Below are 25,282 nucleotides of genomic sequence, written 5' to 3'. Positions count from 1 at the left end.
TTTGAGGCGTCAAAGATTAGATTATTTCAAAACTTTAATTATATTATAATAATACAAGTGTTAATTTCACTGTTCGATGATAATGTTGTTACTAAGATTGAGCACAGACCATGGAAAGAAAAATGGAATATCCGATTTACTCGTTTGAGTAAGAGCATGTCAAAACACATGATTCTTAAGTAATTGAAAGAAAAAAAAAGCTTCAAATTTTTTTATTGATGTATGAATTTCCTAGATAAAGATACGCTAAGTTTACGATTAAGTGTTCGACTTTTAATTGTCAAATTCAGTTTTATCATTGTTGGAACATTTTTATTGAAATACTCAGTAAATGACGCAGGTGGTTTCAACTAATGTATTCCAAAATACTCACTTTGCTATCTTTTTCGTTGAAGAGAAAAAGTTGTGTGACGTGCGTCGACTCAACACACTTGCATATTGTCCAATATATATTCATATTCATGATAATTAAAATTGCATTTTCGAAAATCAATGCGATATTTAAAATTTCATTCTTAACATTATATGGAAAAATCTTCCAAGTTTTATCATTTTTATGTCAATTTTAATTTTAAGTTGAACACGTTAGTCATTGAATAAATTTAAGCCAAGTGGATGAATAGTATATTTTATGTTTTTCTATCGAATGTTCAAAATTTTATCGAAGACTTCCGAACATTCTGTTGCACGTTTCTCTAGATTTATTTCGCATCGAGAGTGTTAGTACAAACGACAAAAATTATTTCAAAAATATAATACAATGAAATAAATCACTGTCAGTCATCTTGCTTGGTTGATTTTCCAGATTCCAAAACATGATTTCAAAAATTATTGTATTGAACTCCTAGTAAGGATCCAACGGTACTCCTTGGACGCCTAGCTGCTTGAAAGTGTCGGCATTTAGTGAAATATTATTAATTGTCCAATTATATCTTCTATTGATTTTTTAATAAATAATCAAAGATTTGAGTTTCAGCCAATTACAATTTTTTTTCGTGATTCTAGCACAATCCTATAGAGAAGCATTAAGTTATTTTATAAAATATTTGTACTACTTATCAAGAATAAAGTTGCTTCTCAAAAAATTAACATATCACATTAGGAGGATAAATATTGAATTAAAGAAGGAATAGCATGATTTAACATTTTATACAAACTTTACTGGTTCCATAAACTAGTTCACACCCATTTAAAGGCAACAGTTTAAAAGTAATCATTAAGAAGACTTATTTATCAATCGGCGGACTGTATTTGCTTTTTTTCTTTTTGTTACTTAAAATTAAACATAAGCTTGTTCAAACATTCAACTTCGTTCAAAACTAAATTACACGTGGCAGTTCGGCTACAACAATCAAATAAAATTGAGCGCCTGTGCGAATATTTGCTTTGACATTTTTTATATAAAGAATCAGCGTTGAATAACTTCTGGAGTTACTTTGTAATAAGAAAAAAGATGCATTGATCAACATTCAATCATTGCATGACATTCGTCTATTTCAAGTATCGATTATTGCTTCTATTGCTTGTTACAGACAGAAGAAGAAAGGTCACTTGAGAATCAAAAGATAAAGGCACATGCCATGCGTTTCTTTTATTATCAGCTGTGCATCATCGCATAATAATTAATATTGAGTGAGCTGTGAACGTGACCTTTTAGTTTACTCGCATCTCTACTTTTGTAAATTCACTATACTAGTAGTATAGATAATTTATGTATAGAAAATTTATGTCTAAACGATAGTTCGTGTTATTGCTGTGTCTACGATGACATTTTTGAAAACTCATAAGAATCATACTGATCACGGTACCGGGAACGACATTAAACTATTTTGAGCTCGAAAGACTATTATAAAACTCGAAATGTTCATGTTATACAATCACATTAATTGCTCTATTATACAGTGAAACCAGAAATTACTAAATTCTAATTATAAAAACGAACTTAAATACTACGATATTGCATTGCTTTTGCATTGTAAAAGTAAATTGTTCAATCACAACATTATCCACAGTAATCAATCATTTTATAACAGATTCATGAGGTTATTTCGTGTAACATTCAAACGACGATAGTTAATTCAATGATTAATATTTCAATAACTGCAAAGCTTTGTAAAAAGTCTTTCGCAAAATACTGTAATGTTCTCTTCACAAGAAAATATTTATGTATATCTGTATATTGTAGACTCTTCAATGATTCTGTTATATACCATATTTCACTTCAACGACAAATTTATGAAAATATTTACACAAAACGATCGAGATCGAATAGAAGTGGTGATCTCTCTTTTTTTTCTGAATCAATCCAAATATATAATCTTTACATATAAATAGTAGAAATACATTTGACGTTAAAGAATCTCCCCCCTCCCCCTCCTTTGATTCTTTTAGGATACTCAGACCTCTAGAAAAGCTTGAAAAATATTCAAAAGCTTTTGAAATATTAAATTTTTTGAGTAGGATGCTCCGGAAATCAATTCATCATACAAAATTTAGCACACAAAAGAAAAAATTCAAATAATCGGCTCGTTAGAGATGAAGGTCGTTTAAGCCTGCACATGGTGTAACTGCAACGGCGGTATAATTTGCGATCTCGCGAAGAAACCCTTAGAAGCTCTTAAGTTTGAACAGGAAGCGTTCAGTGGATGAGCATATTGCGAATTCCAATCGCGATAGAACAAATCTTCAAGTTGCTGGCGAATACTATTGTTATTACGCCGATCTGCGTCTTCGAATACCATTCCGATTCCTAAAAAACAAGTTTGATTAGTAGATAAGCAAAGGCGGGATATCCGCTGACAAAATTTATTGCAAGTGTAATTTACTATCGTATTGCGTTATTTAAGATAGGCATTTATATCAGTTAATAACGAAAATACTCCAACTGCTGTCGAATTTATGGCTCGGAAGCATTAAATTTTATCTTGAATTATAAACTTTATTATTACTTCTACGCGTCTGATCTGATCAGCAGCTGAAGTATGTAGTTAAGCATTAAGTAAACGTCATTCAACAAGAATGAAATTGACGTTTGTCATATATTACATTATTCAAAGAATTCTTTTTAGTTATTCAAGTTTTTTATTATAAACCGATATTTTACGACATAATTACCAGCCGTGTTGATAAAGTAGTCTCCTGACCAGTTACTCGTGCCGATGTAAGCGGCAATATCGGTCACCATATACTTGTTATGATTCACACGACCAAAAGGTATTTTATCCAATTCCGCATTGGTCGGAACAACGAATCTTTTCTGTAAAAACGACAGCGCAACAATCAATTACCCATTGTTATAACTTCACCAACATTCGAAGTACAAAACTCACTACTTCGATGTTAACTTTGTTGTAACTATTGGTAAGATCCTCGAGTGCTTTGAGGAAGTAGTCCTCGGACTTCCTCGAGTGTTTCCACTTCGATATAAGTAGTTTCACCTGCACTTTGCGTTCAATCGCCGCGGCCTTGAGAGCGTCGTCTATCACCGGCCAATATTTCACTTTAGGCGTGTAAATAGTCAGTGGGAAGTAATCCATAACCGAGACGTAGATGAACTTCTCGGCTTTGTTGATGCAGTGCAATAAGGCGTCTATGTCGTGAGTTCGGCCGTCCGGCGAGAAAGGCGGTGGTGAGCTCTGCGAGTGACAGTTTGTTATGTTGACTTGTTAATGGGATGCACTATGACTCATCCTATTTTTCGAATGTCTCTACATTACCATTGCTAAGCGAACGTCAAAAATAAATCTTGCTACTTTACGGCAGCACTATCTTTTTGTTTCTTTGAAGATAATTAAATTGTAAAGTATTCTTGCCGAGAGGGCGCGTCATTAACAAAATTTAAATGCAATGATTCGCAAAAAAGTCAACGAACATAGAGATTTGTAACTCGCGCCTGAGAAATTTATTGAAAATATTCAGTCTGGATGGAGTGGTTCGTGAAAGCTCAGTAATGATTAATAACTTACGCCAAAGAAACTCTTGTATTTGTTGCCGTCCAAAGTAAACACCATAGGATTCTCGGCATTGATCTTCGTTGACAACGACTTAGGCCACGACTTCGGTACCTTGCCAATCTCTCCAAGCGTCCAATAAACCTTCAAATCATTAGAATTTTATTTCCCCACCGAATATTTGAAATTACAAAACTTCCATTCGTCTCACATCGAAAATTTTAGCAAGATCGTTCGCCATGCAGGAGCAGTTGAAGGCGACGATTCCAAGCTCCTTGACCTGAGTAAGCGATCTCCAATCCATGTTGGCCGAGCCAACATAGACGTGAGTGCGGTCGATTAACCAGAGTTTCGTGTGTAGTACACCGCCACCGAGGAGAGCCGCAAAGTTCAGACTGCGGACCTGAAAAATATTTTTTTTGTTTAGAAGCTAATATTCAAACGTGAAGATTTATGACTTTTCATAGGTCAGTGAAGTATTAGTCGTTCAATTATGAATATTTGCGCGGGAGATCGAATGGCAAGAGTGTTAGTTTAGAATATTCTATGACGAATCGTAAACCATTACATATACGTTACATTCAATTAACATTCGATAAATCGTGACGATACGACTTATGTCAGAACAATAACATTAAAATGATGCAGCATTACATTAAATATTTGATTTGCCACAAGCAAGCAAACGAAAATGGTATTCACCTGTGCATTCGCTTTTTTCGCCAAATATTCCGTATCGATATTCGGGCTAAGATGACTGGGTGCATTCTGTGCAATTTTTAACGTGATAGCCTTGTCACGCCCGGCATTGACCAAAGCTTGAAAAACTGCTTCACCTTCCTTGGCACTATCGTCAGGATAAACATCCTCGCGGTTCATCGTCCAATAAAGAGAAGCGATTTCAATGCTATTTTGCGCCGAACTGATCAGATCTAACCAGGTTGTATAAGTACTTCGATGAATAACTGAATCGTTGGGATACGTCAAATTGATGGGTATCGACTCGACGAGTGACATGTTGCATTCACTCATACACGCGGCAAACTCGCTGTCGTTCATCAAGTAAGTGGTGTTTAAGTTTTGCCTTTCTTCTTTTTGATCGAGCAACGGCAACAGAACTACTAAGAAGATCAACACCAGGATGATGGTTATCGGTATGCAACTTGGACGGCACCAGTCTTGTGCACTGCCCCATCTGAGTAATAATAATAAAAATAGTATTTATTAACTACACAAGTTACGCGTGAAGAAGAAGGAAAATTGTCGATTTTACCGCCCGTGATTGAAAGGATCGTCGATGTCATTCCTCAACATGAAACCCGTTTGATCCCAAAAATCAAATTCGTCATCACAGGCTGGTGAGTTAACATCTAGGCGTGCATTCTCCGACACAGTCTGCGGACATGAAGAAAATTCTAATTTATCTTTTTAGTAATCGCTATATATGTACGTACACAAAGAATTTTCATTTGAGAATTGGATAGCTTTGAAGTTAATTTTAAAAATAGGTTACTAGAGACATCTATGAGAGACAACTGCGAATAAACTGCGCGTAACGGGACTTTCACGTCAGGGCCGTAAGTGAAAGTTAAAAAGCCCAACTATGAATGTCCAAATTTGTTCAAATTCTTAAATATATTATACATCATACTTATTATTTTACTAATATTATAATTTGTAACAATGATAAACTGACATTGGTACTCTAAATAATTTTATATTATTTAGGCTTATAAACTACGCTTGTTTCAGTTGTTACAATTCAAAATCTCATCATCAAGTATCAAAGGTTGCAAGAGCGACTTGCGGTATGTATTATATATTATATAATAATTCATTGTAATATAATCGCTTGCGCTCTCGGACTCCGAGCATTCAAAATAGACTTCAATCGAGATTTGTAAAAGTCGATAAGAAATTTATTTAAAAAATACCAATGCGTTCAGATTGCAGTTTTCACGCCAAAAATCTATCTATATAAAACCTAATCCAGACTTCCCTCACCAAAACAGTCCGTGTTCATATAAGTTCCTCAAAGGTCTTCAGCCGACACTGTCGCAGCTCGACCGGTTTGTTAGAAATCTATATTTCACATTATGCAGCGTCTTAACTAACGTAAACAATGCAAATTTTTCAGAGCAAATGTCAGCAGCGATCGCGCAATCGTTAAAACGATTCTTATCAATCGCTTAACTTTTTTAACTAAGCCGATGAAAACAAAGAAACATCAATGATTTCACGAAGCATTCGAGATAATAAAACGCTAAACAATTTTGCAGCACGAAATTCCTTTATTGCAGCAATATTGCAAATCTTACTTGTAGTTTCTTAATAAAAAAAAAAAAAAAATAATTTAAAACGTATAAAACGAAGAAACTGTCAAACGGAAAAATGAAAAACCCAATTTCAAACAATAAATACAACGCACCTTTTTCTGGTTCTGCTTAGCTTTCATCAAGATCGTCATTTTCGCACGATAAAACAACGAAAAATCAAAAAATCAAACTAAAGAATAAAATTAAAAATCACAGCGACATATCCCCGCAGTCAACTGGTTGTTACACTGTCTTCTGTATACCTGGCCTCTTTGCGCTCTCTTCAGGGAGATGAACAAAGTTATTGTTCGGGGGAGAGAGAGAGAGAGAGAGGAGAGAGAGAGCGTAAAGCCTGCAACTCTATGGCTGATGTGCACGTGCTACTCGACAAGCTGCGCGCGCAACTCTAAACCTAGAAAGTAGGGGACCTCTTTTTCTTTGTTACCCCCTCAACGACGGCTGACTCCAAAGAGTCCAAAGTCCAAGGTGACTGTGTGTTTCTTATTATTTTTTTTGGCAGCTGTGCTGTTGGTTACGTAGCGATAAAATTTTGGACCGATGATATCCATTTTTGTGTGGTTCTCATTTTGGTAAGATGGCATTTCCTGAGAATTGGATTTTGGAGTATTATCATTATAATTTACTTTTGAACGTTAATGAAACTATTGAGATTATAATTAATATTGAATGTATAAAAGGATAGACTAATAAGTATCTTAGGGATATAATAATTATTTTATTATAATCTCGAACGGTCTAAACTATATTTTTAACAAAACTAAATATGTAATATTTATTTTTTACAAATTAATAAGATTATTAACAGAAAAAAATTTTTACAAACATACTATGCTGATTTTTGTGGAATTATGGTATGAGGAGGTGCTGGAATAAGTATTTTATATTCACTTCAAAGATTACAAAACAAAATTTCAAAAAATGATTAGTAAAAAGAATTTTATAAAAACAAATTATTCACTGTGACTGGATCAAAATTATGCACTACCTTACGTTATTATGTTATTGTTAAGATGAATTAAGCTTAAAATATAATAATTCAAATAGTAAAATGAATATCAACAGTATTTCGATTTCTAAAATTAACAGTAATTATATCGTTACTAGTAAAATGTTTAATAGATTACCCAAAGAATGAAAAGTTTTATGTGATAATATAAAATTATTAAACTAAAATTTAAAAAATAGATACTCAGGAGTATATTAATGTTTCGTAGATTAAGTTTATTGTATCTAAGTTTTTATATATATATTGTTATACAAATATAAAAACCTACAAACAAGAGTAAATTCCTCTTCTGTAGTTTGGTGGTTAACACCAATTGACCATTAGAATATTGTGAAATAAAGGTAGGTATAGACATAAAGCATATACAAAGAAAAGAAAATTAGGAGCCAACTGATCAACGAAACCTGCCGAATCAACGAAAGGATCGGGCTCGTTTCGTACATATTCTGATTCTACACCAATTTTAAATTTTTTTATTTAACATACTGCTTTATTATTAAATAGAAAAAATAAGATAATATTTTCCTAAAAAATGAAATATCTGATATGATATTTTTCTACAGAACGATTAAGAAAAATTTAATTGGTGTAAAAAAATTCTACACAGCGTTATTGTACATTTCATAATTTTTTAATAACGAACAGAATCTTATACGCATAGTTCTTTTAAATGTTTATTTATTCATAGAAAAATATTTTATGTAGAATACTTTGAACCAGTCATTTTCCAATCGAATTTTCCGTAGATAGCTTTCGTGTTTAATAGTATCTTCTCTTCCAATGAATACGATTTTATGTGTTTTATTCAATTAAAAAAGCATTATGTTAAATAAATAAAATTTGAAAAATCCTGTAGAATTAAATCGTGCAGAATGAATATCTATACGAAACGAAGCAGGCCGATGAAAGTATATATATAATTGATAAGAAATGTGCGTTTTGGCATTGATTGCTGATATAATTATGAAGCACACCGCCAATAAAACGACCTTATTCATATTCTATGCTTACCAAATAGCATTCATCATTGAAAATTGCATTCATCTTGCTATTGTTCTTTTCCGCTTCGTTTCTTTGTGCGAAATTGTTTGGAAACAAAGTAACTATCTCGCGTGTCCGGCATTCCTTCAACGGTTCATTGACTCAATAACACACAATGGATAACAGTAACATTATACATTCTAGCGTAATCTTTTGTCGAGATAAGAGAAAAAGGCAGTGTGCGTTATTCGAACGCTTTGAGGTGCGATGTATATTTAATGCTATTTTCTAGCTGATTGCGGGGAGTTCGAGGGGATAGGTAGGATTTGGCCGTTGGCGCCCAAGCTATCGATCGTCCCACCACCCCCATGGCAAATTCTGTGGCTGCTGCTGCTACTGCCTGCCTCTCGAGAATTTTCGAGGCGACCTTTAGTGCTTATGGAGAATGCCCTTTAACTCGTTTTGTACGCCACCGCTCTGACGAGCAGATGACACTTTTTATGACTGACTTAATTTTTTTTTTAATTTGCATATACGTATTAGTGATAGGGAATCGTCAATTCGTTAACTATAATGTGCGTCAATGCTGATGAATTATTTATTCTGAATGTCTGATGAATCGGCTTAATTAACGATCAATTAAACTGGCGCTGGTTAAACTGTCTAGACGAAAGATTTTGTTTATTACATGAATTAGGTAATAAGTATTGTATTAATCGTTCTGGTTGAAAATGATATTTCGATGTGGTTAATTGGTTGGCGAGACGAAGGATTTGAGTCGAGATGTTTGTTGTTCCATGTTTCTTAAGGTCAATCAATCGATCGAAAATTTTTCGGAACGGTTAATCGATCGAAATTGGCTTTTGTTTCATAGGAATTTTCGACTATCGATAGAAAAAAACAAAATGATTTCAACACGAGAAAAAGTTTCCAATTGACATCCCACAGTGCAATCAACGAAATTCAAAGCTTTCCTCAAAACTGTCACCGCGAAAACCCTTTACTATCGGTAAAAAAATATAAAACAAACTCGTCGCTCTAACAAATGGATTAAAATAAAAGCTAAACTCTCGCCGCACGTCCCCCTGCTGCCGTCATTAAAATCGATAACGTCATCGACGGTCGCAACTAGCGAAACCGACCAGAGCCGGTAATTTGTTGTATTTTCGCGACGGCGGCGTCGCCCGTCGCAGCAGAGCACGCGCGATGCATTTTTAATGCGCCAGCGAGGCGCCCGCGCACCGCCATAGACGGGTTTCCGCAATTATCCTGATTAAACGGATTAAGCCTCCCTAGCCTCTCTCTGCGCGTTTTCTTTCATGCAAGTGCACTTTGTAGGGGTACTTTGACTCGCAGGCTGTTTTGCTGTTGTCGGCTTAGGGTTGCATTGTAAAGTGGACGCTCCACTGTTACCTACATATTTTCTTTAGTTTTCAGGCATTATAAAAAAAGTCTTAGTTCAGCAATAGGAATGTACGTCGTAGAAAACACGCGACAAACGAAAAATGTTTTATATTGCAAATCAATCAACTTCTCTTCAGCGTTAGTTCCTTCGGCATAGCGTATTTGTTTTTACGAGCGACTCGCGATCATTGACAAAATTACAAGAGTTATTCCGAAAGAAATATTCTTTTCTTTTTGCTGCTCCGTCAGAAGGAAGGTCAAATGAATCGTGGCCTGTGTTTACTTTCCTCGCAGAGACAATCTTCGCGAGCCAGCTGAGTAAACTAACAAGTGTAAGCGCCGTTCGGCTGAAAAATGTAAAACACATTTTCCCGCTAAAGTAAAAAAATAATTCCAACCACCAAGTCCATTATCGTCGCCGAGAAAAGTACCGAGAGATCAGCTCAATTAACCATCAGGAGATAGAGGGTCGACGCAAAAACGCAAACTGCATCGCGCGTGGGACTCTCTCCAAAGAGCTAATTAATCATTTCTCAGTGCTCGAAAGAACGCGACTCGCTCTTTCCTTCGTTTTTGCTCCTTTAAAAGCTTTCGCGTGTCTGACCGTGGCTGGAGCCGCGGGGGGGGGGGGAAAAACCCGCGTACGTAAAGGTCAAGGGATGTTTGACGACTCGTTTTCTATTTGTAGAGTGAAAAAGAAAACCCGGTACACTTTCCTTCTCTCGTTATTTGCTAACTATTTGCCGGAATTGCTACTGAATATTTAACGAGATGCTACTGCGAGGACAGAATGAGTTTTTGTGATAGTGTTATCGGAAGTGAAGAAAGATGATATAGCGAGGAGTGTGAGAACTCGCTTTATTGTAAATCCGCAAGAACGTACAGAAAAAATAGCTGTTCTTTTTCAATTACTCGGAATCTCTTGAATTATAGTAAGGCAGCGTCGAAAAACTACCTCCCATTTCCGGGCACGAAGCGCGAGAGGGTACGCAGACAGACAAATTGCCAACATCATGCGTGTGCGATATACGCGTACATGTGAGATAGTCTATAGTACGTCGAGGCTGCACATGAACAGTCATCTTAAATTCAACGAAAATTTAAATTCTCCGATTGTACGTTCTCATTGCTACGTAGAAAACTGAGTAGAATGCACGTGACGAATATCTAATTTGCGCGTCATTTAATAATTACGTCGACGTAAAATATTTGTAGAAAACAGCGACTATCACGCGATGCTCATTGAAAGCTGGTTTATCTAATTACGAAAGTTCTGTCGTAAAACTCCATGAAAACAGTCAATTTAGACAAGAATCTAAAATAAAGTACCGCTAATTTAAAAATCATTTCGGAAATAGCGTTCAACGACTTGATTGGCATTTCAGCTACTTGAAGAACAGGAGCGAGAGAGAAAAAAAAATACGCCTTACATTACCGAGAAAACCGAAACTCTCGCTATCAATTTCCAGAACTCCCCTCCTAACTAACCGCAATTGCATCGCGCCGAAAGAAAAAAAAATGATCTAAAAACACAGGGGCACAATCAACGATTCCCAGCAGCTGCTCAATTAAGTAGTCGCGTGTCGACGCCACTTCCAAGCTCATCAGGACTGAAACGTTTCGTGCAGTCGATTACGTCGAATTTCATAATGCGCCAGCAGGAGTTCCCCTCAAATGGGATGGGACTCCCGGTCTGTCGCATTTTCAAGAGAAATTGAGAGGCTAGAACGCGAAAAGTTCCTTCATAGGATGACCTGCGCCAACTGTGAATCATATAGTTTGGATGGTCGATGGGCGGTTTTTGCTTTGACTGAATGTTGTCATTAATCTGTTACATTATCCTGATATTACAACTTCCATTAGCCGGCTTTTGGCTTTGTTGGCAGTCTCTTCTTTTCGGCGAATCGTCGTTCGTTCGTTGCCGGAACGACGACAATAAAGTTTTGGCTTTGACAGCACAATTGTCGTCGATCGCGCGAAATACTTTCAATGATAAATAAAAGCACAACGTTCTATTTTTCTGTACTTTAGTGCATAATCAAGCTAATATCTTAATCCTCTTAATTGGTAAAAACTGCTAAAGTTCTGCATTACTAAAGATAAAAATGTAAATAGAATGCCTAATCAGCCGACGTGAATGCAAAAAACAAGTCATTACGATAGCATAATTACAATAAAAAGTAATCAATTTTTCGCAATCAATGGCAAAGTAAACAATCAAATTAGTCATTACAAATGATTGATATTCTCATTCGCATATCCAAGTCTTATCTACCGGATTCCCCTTCTGAATAATAAAGAAAAAAAAAATGATACCTGAGACTTTTCGATAAAACGAGAGAGAGCCTTTCTCGCCAACCATATAACTTATTCAGTAACCCTTTCCCGCGCGTCAGAAAGTAGAAAAGAAAATAAAAAGAAAAACATTCTATCGCCCCGCCCCCCTCTTTTCCTATAGATATACAGTAAAATTTCAAGTGAAACAAAACGCTTTAGCTATCAAATTTTAACGAAAGCTTTCGGCTCTCGCTCAATTAAGTAGCCATACACGTCCGCCACACTGCGCACACGATCTTTCCTATCGATCGAGCAAATATTTGACCGTCAAAATTAAAGCCCAGCTTTCTCTCTCTCACCTGCGGCGTCGTTTTCGAGCTTGACACTCTCTTTTTCTTTTTAATTATACGGAGCCCCTCCACTGAAATTTTGCGCGCTCGGTGTGTACTTTGGCAAAGGTACGCATTTTTTTAATTCCAAAAATGTAACTTGCGACGAATGAATTGTTATTCTTTAGAAGTTTTTCAGAAGTTCCGAGGACTGAACTTCACGATTGAATGTTTCTATGACTTCCTGAGGGAAGCAGTGAACTACGGGATATTATTTCGCGAACCGAGTAATTGAAATTTCCGATAATGATATTTGATAATGATAATGATATCGTGGTTCGCAATTAAACAATATATGTTAACATTATGTATGCAATTCCACGCTAAAGCGCTTCTTTAAAAAAATGATAAAGGGATATAAAATATATATCAGAAAAAAAATATTTTGAAAAGAACTTTCAAAGAAAAATGAGTATCGAGAATCATTCATATTACAACAATAAATCCTGAATAAAACGTTCGAGCATGCATGAATTTTTCATTGAGAGTCTCACAAAAGATTACCATTGAAGCGTACAACAAAGTGAGACAACGGTAGCAAAGTATTTTCCATGTAAAAAGATCGGTGGATATCAACTTTCTCCAAGTTCGCTGGCGCGAGAGAGCCGAGAGGAAAAAAAAATCATAAACAACAGAAAAATAGCCTTATCAGCATACAAACGGTCGCCAGTTAAATTCTATTCCAAGCTCTCTGCCGACTCTTTGGAAGTTTCTCTCATGCATAGCGTTGCACGCGGCGAGAAACTGGAGCAAATATCGAGACTACCATTAGCGTCCATAACGAATTCGAGCAGCGCTGGCAGTGTGCAAGTTGTGCTGCCTATCTCACGGCAAAATGCCTTTTCTTCGGGCTTGCGCCGCTTACGCGAGTCGAGAGCAATGGATATCCCGCAGTCTCGAGATAGTTCTGAATGGTTATTAATTGGTCTATCGCGCGTGAAAGGAGCCGTTTGAATAATCCTAACCAAGTTTTCAAATTTCACGTTTCTTTCCTCAAATGGTTATTATCAATTCCATAAGTTTCGGGCTAATTTTCGCTCGGGCTGAAAATTTCGGAGAAGTAGGACGCGGCAATTAGTTCAAATTCAAGCTCGCAAAGCGTAATTATATCTGCATAATGAAAACTAGCGATATATCTCACTCGCTTTAACTTGATTTCTGCGACTAACTATCTTAGCGAGTCACTTTTGCAATATACTCCCACCGGGCAACAACAGCAACTAATGGTCATTAACCTAGTGCTCTTCAAAAGTTTCCTCGAAGCCGATTTTCAGAATAACGTTGATTACTTTTGAATTGCAACGATCGCGCGTAAAGACTGACAATGGAAGAGCTTCCGAAAAGCATCGCGAAAAAAAAAATCACTCTGTAACGGAACTAGTCACGTCGTTTCATTTTTACGACGAGCAAGTTTTAAAAACGAAGTTTTTCTTTCGTGTGCATTCTCGCGTCGATGAAATCCTCTCAAAAACAAAAGTTTATTGAATTCACGCGGCATCGTTACAAACGATAGCCCATTAACTTCAGCTGCGAAGAGAGAAAAAAAAAAAAAAAGCCGCGTGAAAAAAAGCAATGTATCATTTAACGGAATTTTAAAACGGAAAGGTCTCGAGCGTGAAAACCCAATTTAATCCGTCAAACTCATTAAAAGCGACAGAGGAAAAAAGCGAACATCGATCTCTGTTGTCGTCCGGTCTCGCCTAATAATTTTATACACTCACCGTATCAAACAGCGAGTCTGGCCGTAGCGCGCTCGTACTACTGCGCGTCGGGCCGATGTTTTCGCGAGCGTGGGCAATATACGCCTGGAGAAAAAAAAATAAAAAAAGAAAGGCGAGCGGTACAAGACAGAGACGGGGGGATGATATTGGAAGCGTGGGGATGGGGGCGAATAAAAAATTTGGAGAGCAAAGGCAGTGTGTCGGATATACATACGTCACTCGTAGTAACATCATGTATGTTGTATATCGCATTTTCTTTTTTATGGCAGGCAGGTTGAAGAGAACGATGCTATTTTAGGATTTATTTTTGGAAGGATCCGTGTCGACATGAAAACGATCAAATAACATGCAAGTAAAGTTATTAAATATTCAAAAAAATATATGGTTACGTTTCTTTAGGTAGATCCTCATACACACTACGCATTCAAAACGTATATATTACAACTAGAGCAAGAAACGCGCGCAACGTTACGTAAATAAAAGCTGAAACTTCTCTCGAAATAAGTCACTCAAATGCATAGTACAAAGCACAATTGAAGTAAAGACATTTTACGAAACAAATTACCGACATTATACGGTAGACACGCACAAACAGGAATTCGAAGTCAAGAGAAAAAAAGCTATGAAAAATGCAAGAAGGGAAAAATGATGTGAGAACGAGAGTAAACGAGTATAAAGGGTGGAGAACACACGTCGGATTTGTAAAGCAACACGTTTTTTTCCCTCTTCCGTGCGACGACTTTATGAATAAGGTATGAGTTTTCCGCGCGCGAGAGAACGATTCAAGCAGTTTACCGCTTGTTTTTCTGATATGTCGTCTCGCGCTCGAATACATCTTCATCAACACGCTGACGCAGATCAACGGCCTCGTTCATTTTTACTTGGCAAACTTTTGCATCCGCGTTTCAGGTTTTTCTATTTTTGGTTCCTTTGTTTCGTTTCTTCCCGAGCAGAAAAAGCTCCCTCGTTAGGTGTCCTGATTCGCGGAAAAATAAGAAATTTACCACGCCAATCTCGAGGAAAGAAGGCATGAAAGCCTCACTGTCAATCTATTTTAATCAAGCAACGCAATCTCGGCTCTTTCTCGCTGCCGTACGCGCAACACGAGCGGGTAGGTGCGACAGCGAGAGAGCATGTTTTACCATCGTCTACGGCGGCTCGTCACGGCAGGAGCTCTTTTCGCGCAGACGCGAGCCTATTAAAGTCGCGATCGTCGTGGGCATCGTTCCGTCGTCGCGGGCGGCTTCTCCCCCGACTACTCGCGCTCGAGCTTTAACGAACGCGTAATGCCATATAGTAATTTCGCGTCTGCGAGCATCGGCGCCACGCGGCGAACTCTGATGTGCGCCTGCTGCGCTTCTCTATGCCTTCCCGCGTTACGCGTTTTAATTTACGAATATTGCGATCTCTCGGAAATTCGCGGCCGCGTGAATCAGCGACGAAACTAATGTCGAAGTCATGACTCTCCGGTGCTCGGCGCATCAGCTGCAAACAATCGGAGCTTTCACGAGCAAGCGTAATTCCGCGGTGGTTTATTCACCGATAAATATAGTTCGCAGTGGTGCCGACGTAATCCTCGAAATACACTTTAACACGTCAAAACAACGCGAAGCCGCAACGAACGTATCACGAGCGCGACGGTCACTAACTGGTTTCGGCAATCTCACCCCTGAGTTTTCCCTTTTGTTTGAGCTACTGCCGCTGCCGCTAATGAAGACAAGGGATTTTTTGACTTTGATAAAGTGCTGTTTTTGTCTATTTTTTAGCCGCAGTCATCTCTGCGGTTGACATCTGTGATATAGATCCGGTGTCGATGGTACGCCACGCATAGATTGTCGAAAAAATCACGCACGCCTGTATGACGAAGTATTGTCGTAAAAACATGGGCGCTCGTTCTATTCATCGTGGGTGGAAGGTTTCTTTTTGTTCCTTCTCGGTGGGTGTCCTCTTTGGATAATAAATTTTGAGATTTAAGCGGGTTGCCGGTAAATTAGTAGAAGAGACAGATGGTTTTCAATTGTTGCTAAAATTAGGATGTCATTTGAGAGGCAGAATTATTAGACAATTTACCGATTAGATGATTATTGCCCAATCGCACCAAATTACCGCTCGACCCAATAAATTCATTAACTGTAAACATAAAGTACTAATTAACCGATTTCACTCTTGTGAATGCCGACCAAGCGCAAACAATTCGATTACGCATTATTCGATTATCAATATTAATCAATGTTATTATCAATAACAACTAAAATCTCCCTATTAGCTCAGTGTACACCTTTTTGATTTGTTTTACTTAGATGGATTTTTAAAACAGAATTGCGATCACAAAATTCCAAAAAAGCGACGTTACGGGCGATTCTTTCTAAGATTTACATGGAAAGCTCGAACCAAAAGTTCAAAAGTTTCAAAAAAGTGGCGCCGCCTGTTAAGTGCGCACGGAGCAAATATCAGCTTCCCAAATAAAGATAAAACAGCAAAAGAGAGAAAAAAAACAATGCATGATTTTGGCTTCTATTTTTCAGCTGTCACCTATCAGCACGATCTTACGCTCACCTGAGCGACATACGACAATGGCAACAATCAACTTCATTAAACATTTAGAGGGCCCCAATACCACAGTCCACTTAACGCCGCGTAAACATCAACCCCGGTAGGAAAAAGATACGTTCGCAAAGTTGAACATTGACACGTTCGTACGCAGACCATAGGCGTGTTTATTGATTTCGCCGTATAGTTAATGTATGCGTGAACTATATAGTGCCGGCGACAAAGGCTAAATTTAATATGCGTTTATTGTTTTCTTTATTACGATGAATTATTGCAGTTCGAAAACGTTACTTGTTTTGTGTTCATGATTTTATAATAACTCGAATGAGCAAAATAGAAGAGCCTGAACTATATTATTTGAGCTCTAAATCAGACTGACTAAATTAGAGATTAATAAAATAGCATTCGTTTAGCCCGTACATAAATTATTTATCATTTCAATCGACGAAATGTGAAGTTTACGTAAATTAATTATTTAGGAAATCACTTGGAAGATAAATTATTTATTATGAATTCAATGTGAACATCATTCAAATCTAATCGCAATAATAATCCCAAACTAAGTTATTCCATTTTGTAATGTACTACTTCCCGTTGAAAAATGTTTACAGCGAGAAGAAACCTCATTTCCATCGCAGAATATAATCCTGAGCGAAATCGTTTTCATCGTTTTCTTATTTTCTTTGTCACCCGCGCGCGAGCTTATCAAACAAAATCTCACGTGTACAAAGGGAGTATTTGAGTAAGTGAGCGACAAGCGCGCGCGCGTGTGTACATTCACTTTAGAACGCGAATGAGCTTCTTTCTTTTTTCATTCTCCCCGACATCCCACGCGGAAGAGAAATCAATCGATTTCGCCGTCGCGACGAACGAGGAAGCAATTGCAAAATATACGCACGCTAAACATAAACCACCGAATGTTATTATATCCGACATACGCTTAACGATTATTTTCTTTTTGCTGATGGCTGTCTCCGTGAAAAGTCGCCGCGAAACCTGTCGATGATCCAAGTATAATCGCTTAGTTGTACGTTTCAAGAAATTGCTTTCTTCGTTTCGATGGACATACTCGCAAATGATTCTATCAATCGATCCAAACACACACACACACACATACATACATTTTTTGTTTTTGTTTCACTGCGGTATTAGCACGCGACGACCTTGGCGCACGCGACGCGACGTAGCGTTTTGCATAAATGCGTCTAAAAGATGAAAGACATCTTCGCTGCGAAAGTACCTTCATTCTTTTGTCAGAGAAGTATGTCGATTTTTTTCGCGAGAAGATTGCTTTTGGATATGCTTTTTAGCGCCTAACCCTTTTTGTGCAATCACGCATTCGCTACAGTGTACATGTGCAGTACTCACTTTTTTGAGGAATATCCGCAAGCACGAACAGTATTCACTACTCATCGGAAAGAGTGCTTTGCGATTAATTCAACACTTGTACTTTGACAGTTGTAGTTTGGATAATGAGTTAAATCGATAATATACATTTTTTAGAAGAATGTAAAATTAAAATCAAGTATATTCCAATCAAATAGGAAAAGAGCACAGCCGCGACTAACTCGCTAATTACTGTACATGAAAAACCCAGCGTAGTGATAAGCAAAGGATTCTATTGAATGGTAGTCGTTCGAAACTAATCGGAAAGCGCACGCGACGGAATCACATCCAAACATTAGTCAGCCTGGAAATCCAAATGTGCGAATGATCGCGCACATCGCGCGACGAGCAAAGAGCGTAGACGAGCAGCGTTGCATATCGCCAATGAAACACTCAAACTGCAGCACTGAAAGCTCACGTCACGCTTGCGATCGTAAACACACACTTGCGGTGGTGGTGGCAGCCGGCCATTGTCTGCCGCGTACTAAGGTGAGTCGACGTTGGATATATAAAAGGTGTATATAAGCGACAAGGAGGTGATCTTAACGATCGATATAATGAACGAGAAGGGGAGGTAGCACACACACACACATGGACGCAGAGTCGGCGATTTCGATTGGCCTTGTCCCTCCGTTCTCTGATGGTGGCTCGCTTTATTCAAACGATATGCCGTGATTTATCATAGGTGTCGTGACTAACATTGTACCTCGTTAAATATTGCAGCTGTTTTGCTGCTTTTTGCTCTTCGCTTATGTGTATCAATTACTTGAAGTGGGCGGTCTGAGAGAGTGGATAGATGACGTTTTATACAAGACGATTACATTTGTGAGGATTATTCATGGGCTGGACGAAGAGTAAAATAAAGAGGGAAGAAGAGAAAGAATGAGGTTTTTCGCACGAGCAAAGGATTTAAACTTCATAGTTTACGTTGCATCTTCGTTAGCTAAATGCCTGTTATTTATGCCATACATATCAATGGTGTCATTACTCAGATACAATTTCATTATTGTTTCTAAAAAATAATCGCGTCGATGAATTTTCCAACGCTTTCATTGTCTCGAGTGCTTTCAATTTGTCGCCGTTGTTTTTGCCTCGTTCGCTAATTGCTGTCATGCCGCGCATTACCAATTGTCCAAATTCCTCTCTGACCCCCGAAAATTTAAATCGCAAATAGATCGGTCGCACGCCAGCGACATTAGCATTGTTGGCGATCAAGACACCCTCCATCCCGCAGGTTGACGCATTGCCGAGACATTTGTCAACGTTGTACACTTACGCCCACTGCACATCTACACTGCTCGATGGGAAAAGGGGGACACGCGTGACTCAGGATTCTCATGTTGTGTGCAAGGAGATTCCATCGGTTTCGAATTTTCGCTGACGCAGTGTGGCGTCTTTTTAAGATCGTCGCTAGAGAGACAGAGTTTGCTTTTTATGACAGTGGGAGATCATACAGTTTCTTAGAGAAAGGATGTCTGCATATCTAACGTTGTCGGAAAATGACTTGTATCTGATGTTTGCGCGATAACTTACGATTTAAATTTTATTACTTATGTTTAGTGAAATGTTGTACCGTTTAAATATTTCAGCGACAAAGTTTTTAATGTTCACTTATTTCAACATTATTTTAGCGTAAAAACTTATACCGAAAATCGGATTTAAAAAGTTGCAAGATCCTGTAGTTTGAGTAGCCACGTAAAAATCGAACGAGTGAATGATCGTTGAATAAGACAGTCATATTATTCAAGTAAACGCTAAATGTTAAGCAATTTAAACGTTCGCTTTAAAACGCTCATTAGAAATAGAATATAAAGTTTTTGAATTTATCCGTATGATGTGCCATTTTGAATGAGCAAAGTTTTAATAACCCCATGTTGTTTTGAAGTATATGAACAAAGCTCAACGCAGTCTCAGGCAACTCGCGCGGAACCTTAATTATTACTGTGCTTACTACTGAATTAATGAAGTCGAAAGTTCCCCAAGAAAACAATAAACCTGGATGAAATTTTAATAAGCCTCGTGGTAAATCATTTACAAAGGCGTAGTTTTGCATGCTCTTTCGCTTGCTTGGCCACAAGTCGTGCGTTACAATAACGTCGCCGAGGACTTAAATTGAGCTTCGAACGCCGCGACGGTCAATGACGCCCCCAGCGCAATCCCGTTTCGAGCGAAGAACGACGGCCCGCGACCGATGTATTTCCAGCGAAGCTCGCATCCGCTCGCGCGGAAGAAAAAACTTGTTGTCGGAACTATGCGGCCTACAGTCGTATCGGCGCAAGACGTTCAAGCCGCAAGCGCGCCCCGCAAGTTTGTCAAACTCACCGCAAGTTTGTGCCTGATCCTCGGTGTGCGAGACTTGCGCTGCGGTAGCAGGACAACCACGTCCTGATCCTTGAGCCTTGCGTCCACATTCTTAGAGTAAAGGCTCGAGGCTGTCGTCGCGGACGAGCTGCTGGACAAGCTTGCAGTGCCGCCACCGGCCTTCGAGTAGGCGACATTCGTCACACGGTTGCTGCCACCGTAAGATACGTTGTGGGTGTTGTTCACCTGCGCGTCGCGTGTTTGTGTGCGTTAGTTTTACATTGTTTTCGTTGCTTCAGTGTTTTTAGTACTCCAGCTAAATTTGTTTTCGCATCACCTTCGTTATTTTAGCTTGAGTGCTGATCAGACGCGGTCTGTTCTTCCTATTTCTTAATACAACATCGGAATTGCGCTTTAGTGTTAAATGTTTCTAACGTATAAGAACCGCGATGTTAATCTACTTCGACGAAAGAATATGGCGATAACATGTTTATTGTTTTTTTTAATTTTTTTTAATATTGTATTATTTATAAAGTTGTGTCTACAACTTTATACTTCGTTTACTCCAATGAATTCTCAACTTCGAAGCTCACTAAGCCATCGCCTGACGAATTTTCTGTATGCAAAAACACAGACAAATAGAACATTTTAGATGTAAGAATTTTGTTTCAGATTACTCTTATGCTTCGATTTTCTTTTATTTGTTCAACTGCTGCTTCGTTGTTTTCTAGGATGAATATATAAACTTGGTCAATAATCTAGCTGTAAACGCAAGTCTATTGTTAAACTTTCAAAACTTTAGAAGCAATAAGCTTATAAGATGAGCTTTCATTGGAAAAATAAGTTTCTCGACACGATTGTACGAACAGCCAATACGAATATAAAAGTAAACAATAATGCCTCTAAATTTACGAGTTTGAAACAATTCATCATAACTTTGACTAAACTGGTGTGTATAAAGCTAATCATAACTCTAACTAAACTGTTGTATATAAAGCTAGAAGGTACTTTTGCTTGCTTCGAACTAATGTGAACAGTGTGGGTATAGTTACATAACCTTTCATCGTTAATAAACGATATCCTATCAACGAGAACAAAAAGGCTAACCTGTACAAGTATATGACAAGCTTGCGAAGCGATTTGAAAAAGCCCGTCCTGGAGATTGCGTCCGGAGTGGTCGTCATTGCTATCGGAAACACTGCCAGTTTTGCCCCAGCCGAAGAAAGACATTTCGACCAGTCAGCGGCTGCATAGGAGCTTCGACGTTCGAGCCTGTTGGTTCGCACAGCTTGCCTAGTGAGACTCTTCACGTCGTCGCTCTGTTCGTCGGAAGTAGCAGCATCAGTGACGACGATCTGCGCAAAAGGAAACAACGAAATTTACACGCTCGTGTGACATTAATGGTGGAGAAATGAGAGGCCGAGTTGAAAGCTAATGAATCCAAGTCACGCGCGCGTGGTATATGTGCGTGCCCTTGGCAATTTTGGTATGATAAGGGAGAAATCGAACGACTCGCGAGCGGGAGAAAGCCAACTGTGCGATGGTAGCGGCTAGCTTCAACCGAAAAGTAAGGGAAACCGCGAGCTTACAATGTTTGTCTAGTGAAATTTTGTCAATTCATTCCCGCAAGCCGTGAATCAATTGTGTTTTATCTTTTTTAAACAGTGCCCTTCATTATTCACGAGAGAGAGAGAGAGAGGGAAGCAGAACTGATAATCAATTAATACAGGGTATAAAGCTTTTCTGGAAAAGCCTACAGTCTGGAATTGCCGCACGGGTTATACGCAAATTGAGAGCGATATATATTGGATTATTAATACTTGAAAGCAGGAACGCGATTGTGATATCGTTGCGTGTTATCTGATTGTTCTGCCGGGAAAACGCGTTGGTGCGCAGTTTCTTCGACGGTAATCGATCTTTAGGCTTTTCTTATTACGGTAAATATGATGAACCGACTCGTCCGACTCTCGAATCGATGTTTTCTTCTGTAACTTATCGCAATACCGAAGAGCTATAGTGTATGCTCCGTTAATACCACTTGTTAACGATTGATTGGCATGCTTTCTATTCAAACTTGATCGATTTGACTGACCCCGAAAGGGTTTCACTTTAAAAAAAATGACTTCGCATTCTAGCCTGAAAAAACATTTGAAGAAATCCAGGTGAAACAGTCCACGAGTACGAATCATCCATCCTACGACAACTTCGTGCCGTTCCACACTTCCCTTCGAATCCACACAAAACTACCGACAGCAAAGAAAGAAACGCTCGAGCGGACGGCGAGGAGGAAAAAAAAGAAAGTCCACACCCTGAAAGCGTGCGGCGCCAACCGAATGGTTAATCCATCGGATCGATTAGCTCCTTCCGTCTTAGTCTCGGTCGCGTCTTCGGTTGCGCCGCTACGCGCCGATTGTTAACGAGCGAAGGTCGCGGAGCATCAATGCGTCTGTGCGCAAGTCGAACTTGTCCTCCGCGCGCCCGTACCGGTTGCATTATATTCTCCTCTGAGCGTTATAAGCTTGTTGTGCGCGCCACATCTGCGCGCCTCTTATTTATAGATGAAAAGTGGCATTATGCCGTGTTTGCGACGCGGATAATCGCAGCGAATGAAAGTCGTTCTCATTCAGCAACCTTATAGCTTTTGTTTAGAGACGTAGGTGTACTTGCTATTTTTTTCTCGGTGTTGTTAGATCGACGTTTGTAAATTATTGCGCGGCAATTTGCGCTTCGTCGAGCCGAGCTAGTGTAAATAAGCCTCAAATTAGAACGGAAATGATCGATTTATCCATTTGTTAAAGAGCAATATTTTACAGTGCAGCGCGTGTGTGGCGCGAGTCTTTAATTTTTAACGATTTTCTACCCCTGGTACGTCAAAACAAACGGTCTTCGGTGTATTTTTCATGAAACATTAGGGTGTTTCTAGCCTTTCGTTTAGCTACCCAAATTGAAAAATTCTTTCTACCAATGACGATTCAACTATGCCAGCTCGATAAATTCAACGTCGGAAAAGAAAAAGTAAATGGAAAAATAAAAAAACAGCACTCGCATGGATTACCCGCGTATCCATTCCATGTCATCTGATTCTATCTCCTTCGGACACATTCATGCTATGTGATATTTTTTCACTTTAGACTTTATCCACTTTCTGTTTTCTCTATAACATGTATACACATCGATAATGAGGCAACGTGTGTGTGTGTGTGTGTGTGTGTGTATGCGTGTGTATTGCTGGACATAATTACTTATGTGATTCCAAAGTATTCTTGTTTAATAATGACACGACATGTTTTTCATTATACTAATGAAACGCGATAAACAAAGGATATCAAGGTTGACGTCAATATATCGCAATTAGAGCAAAATATTGTACGTTCACAGCGCAAAAATTATTTCCAACAAGTGACGATTATTATATATATCTCGCGCTTGATACTCACTTGACGTACCAATATTTCGAGTTGCCGGCCAAAGTTCGAATTTAAGCGACAACACGTCGATTTACGGAGCTTGCACAAAACTCGAAAGAACAACACGCGAAAGACAGTCCCACCGATTTGCATAATACAGCGCAAGTTACGAAGCGAAAGAGTAAGGCGGTGAATGTAAATACTTACGCCACTTGGTCCCCGTATTCGGGGAAAGGCATGGCGATCGTCGACAAACTAGCGCTTCATCTTCGTGAAAAGCAACAAGCACAAAATCATCGTCGTCGCGTGTTGTACAGTTGCCGCCACCTTCGCGATGGCGGTGAAAAAGCCACTAAGCTGGCGCCGAGCGAGAGCGCGATGAGAAAAAAAAAGAGAGAGAGAGAGAGAGCTTGGGGCTGGTGGCGTGGTGTTTTAGACACGCGCACGGCAGGTATGCGCGAAGAGAGCCAACAGAGCTGCGCCTAACGGAAAGACCACGACCTCGATATGCCGCCCCAAGCTTTACTAGCCCAAGTCAAACTCGGGCACACACACACGTACACAAACTCGCGCGTATTGATATACAGTACACGCGGCACAGGTGGTAAATGTGACTTTGCTCTGCTTTTTTTGTTGGACGGGATTGGCGATTCATGCGCGTATTCAGATTTTTTTCGTTGTAGGGGAGGATGTGATTGAATTAGAAATTATTACTCGCTTTAGAGTGTTTTATAAGGGTTTTTTTCGTGTGTCGTAAGCGGACTTGAATTTCGCTTACGTTGGTAGTTTATTTTAAGGAGAATTTTGACGAGGGTACGACTGTTTATAATTTGTTGAGTATCAAGGTTCTTCTGCATTTACATAGCACACCAATATATACGTCACGTCGAGTATGTATAATTCACTTGTTATTATAGACATTGAGTTTTAATTATTTATAGCTATACTGATGGATTAATGATGCGATAAAGAGCAAAGTTTTTAAAAATTATTTAAAAATAATCAGCATGATGAAATTGGATATTTGGACTAAATTATCGAATAATTTTTGAAGAGTTATTATGATTATCTGTAACGAAACCAGAGAGATTAATTTTCTATATATATGATGAGACATACATATGAAGGCATTAATGATAGATTTTTCATGATTTTTAAAGGATAACTATTAATTTAGTTAAAATTATATATCACTGAAATTTATGAGCACTTCAACGAACTTAAAGTCATCAATAATTGTCGAGTCTTAAACAATCAATATATGGTTATTCGTAATAGTACGAGAAGACTATTTTCAACCATGTAATGGTAGCTCGCGAGGCCTGGTCGATTTTAATTTTGCGTTTTTTATTGAAATTTACCTCAACGAATCGCTGGGAAGATAAACTGTTATGAACACTCGATTATTTTTTTCTGTTTCATTCTGAGAGTAATTAAATAAAATACAAGTCTCAATTACCGAATCGAGAATTAACACTTTAAATATCGATTTATCAAACTTTCCTTTTCCTTCTTTTGCGTGGCAAACTGTAATAAGCGTTTTGCGATGTTTCCTTCTTTCTACGCGTGTTGGA

General features: G+C 38.5%; 1 protein-coding gene across 2 annotated transcripts; it reads right to left on the bottom strand.

Moving 5' to 3' along the window:
• Window positions 1-72: 72 nt before the first annotated feature.
• Window positions 73-24,237, bottom strand: LOC131665489 (5'-3' exonuclease PLD3-like). 2 transcript variants are annotated; one of them, XM_058937384.1, is made up of 10 exons: window positions 23,916-24,237; window positions 21,409-21,656; window positions 20,323-20,547; window positions 5,224-5,345; window positions 4,653-5,145; window positions 4,162-4,353; window positions 3,966-4,094; window positions 3,330-3,635; window positions 3,115-3,256; window positions 73-2,749 (listed from the first exon to the last, which is right to left on the bottom strand). In XM_058937384.1, the coding sequence occupies exons 2-10, from the start codon at window positions 21,529-21,531 to the stop codon at window positions 2,547-2,549; spliced, it is 1,935 nt and encodes a 644-aa protein (XP_058793367.1). In that variant the 5' UTR covers window positions 21,532-21,656; window positions 23,916-24,237; the 3' UTR covers window positions 73-2,546. The 2 variants fall into 2 exon arrangements, with proteins under 2 accessions (XP_058793367.1, XP_058793368.1); XM_058937385.1 differs by lacking the exons at window positions 20,323-20,547; window positions 21,409-21,656; window positions 23,916-24,237 and adding an exon at window positions 6,379-6,525 and having other exon boundaries at window positions 74-2,749.
• Between the last annotated feature and the right edge of the window lie 1,045 nt (window positions 24,238-25,282).

Source organism: Phymastichus coffea, unplaced genomic scaffold, assembly GCF_024137745.1.
Source record: "Phymastichus coffea isolate CEN01 unplaced genomic scaffold, Cenicafe_Pcof_1.1 PCOF00052, whole genome shotgun sequence".
Taxonomy (NCBI): domain Eukaryota; kingdom Metazoa; phylum Arthropoda; class Insecta; order Hymenoptera; family Eulophidae; genus Phymastichus; species Phymastichus coffea.
The sequence above is the reverse complement of the archived record's forward strand: the minus strand, read 5'-3'. Positions and strand labels throughout refer to the sequence as shown.

Bases quoted from the DNA above. Each gene is read 5' to 3' on its own strand.
- LOC131665489 (XM_058937384.1), bottom strand. From the start codon at position 21,531: ATGTCTTTCTTCGGCTGGGGCAAAACTGGCAGTGTTTCCGATAGCAAT. The intron at 5,146-5,223 runs GTAAAATCGACA...ATTATTACTCAG, and splicing joins GATCCTTTCAATCACGGGCG to ATGGGGCAGTGCACAAGACT. The intron at 3,257-3,329 runs GTGAGTTTTGTA...TCGTTTTTACAG, and splicing joins ACAAAGTTAACATCGAAGTA to AAAAGATTCGTTGTTCCGAC.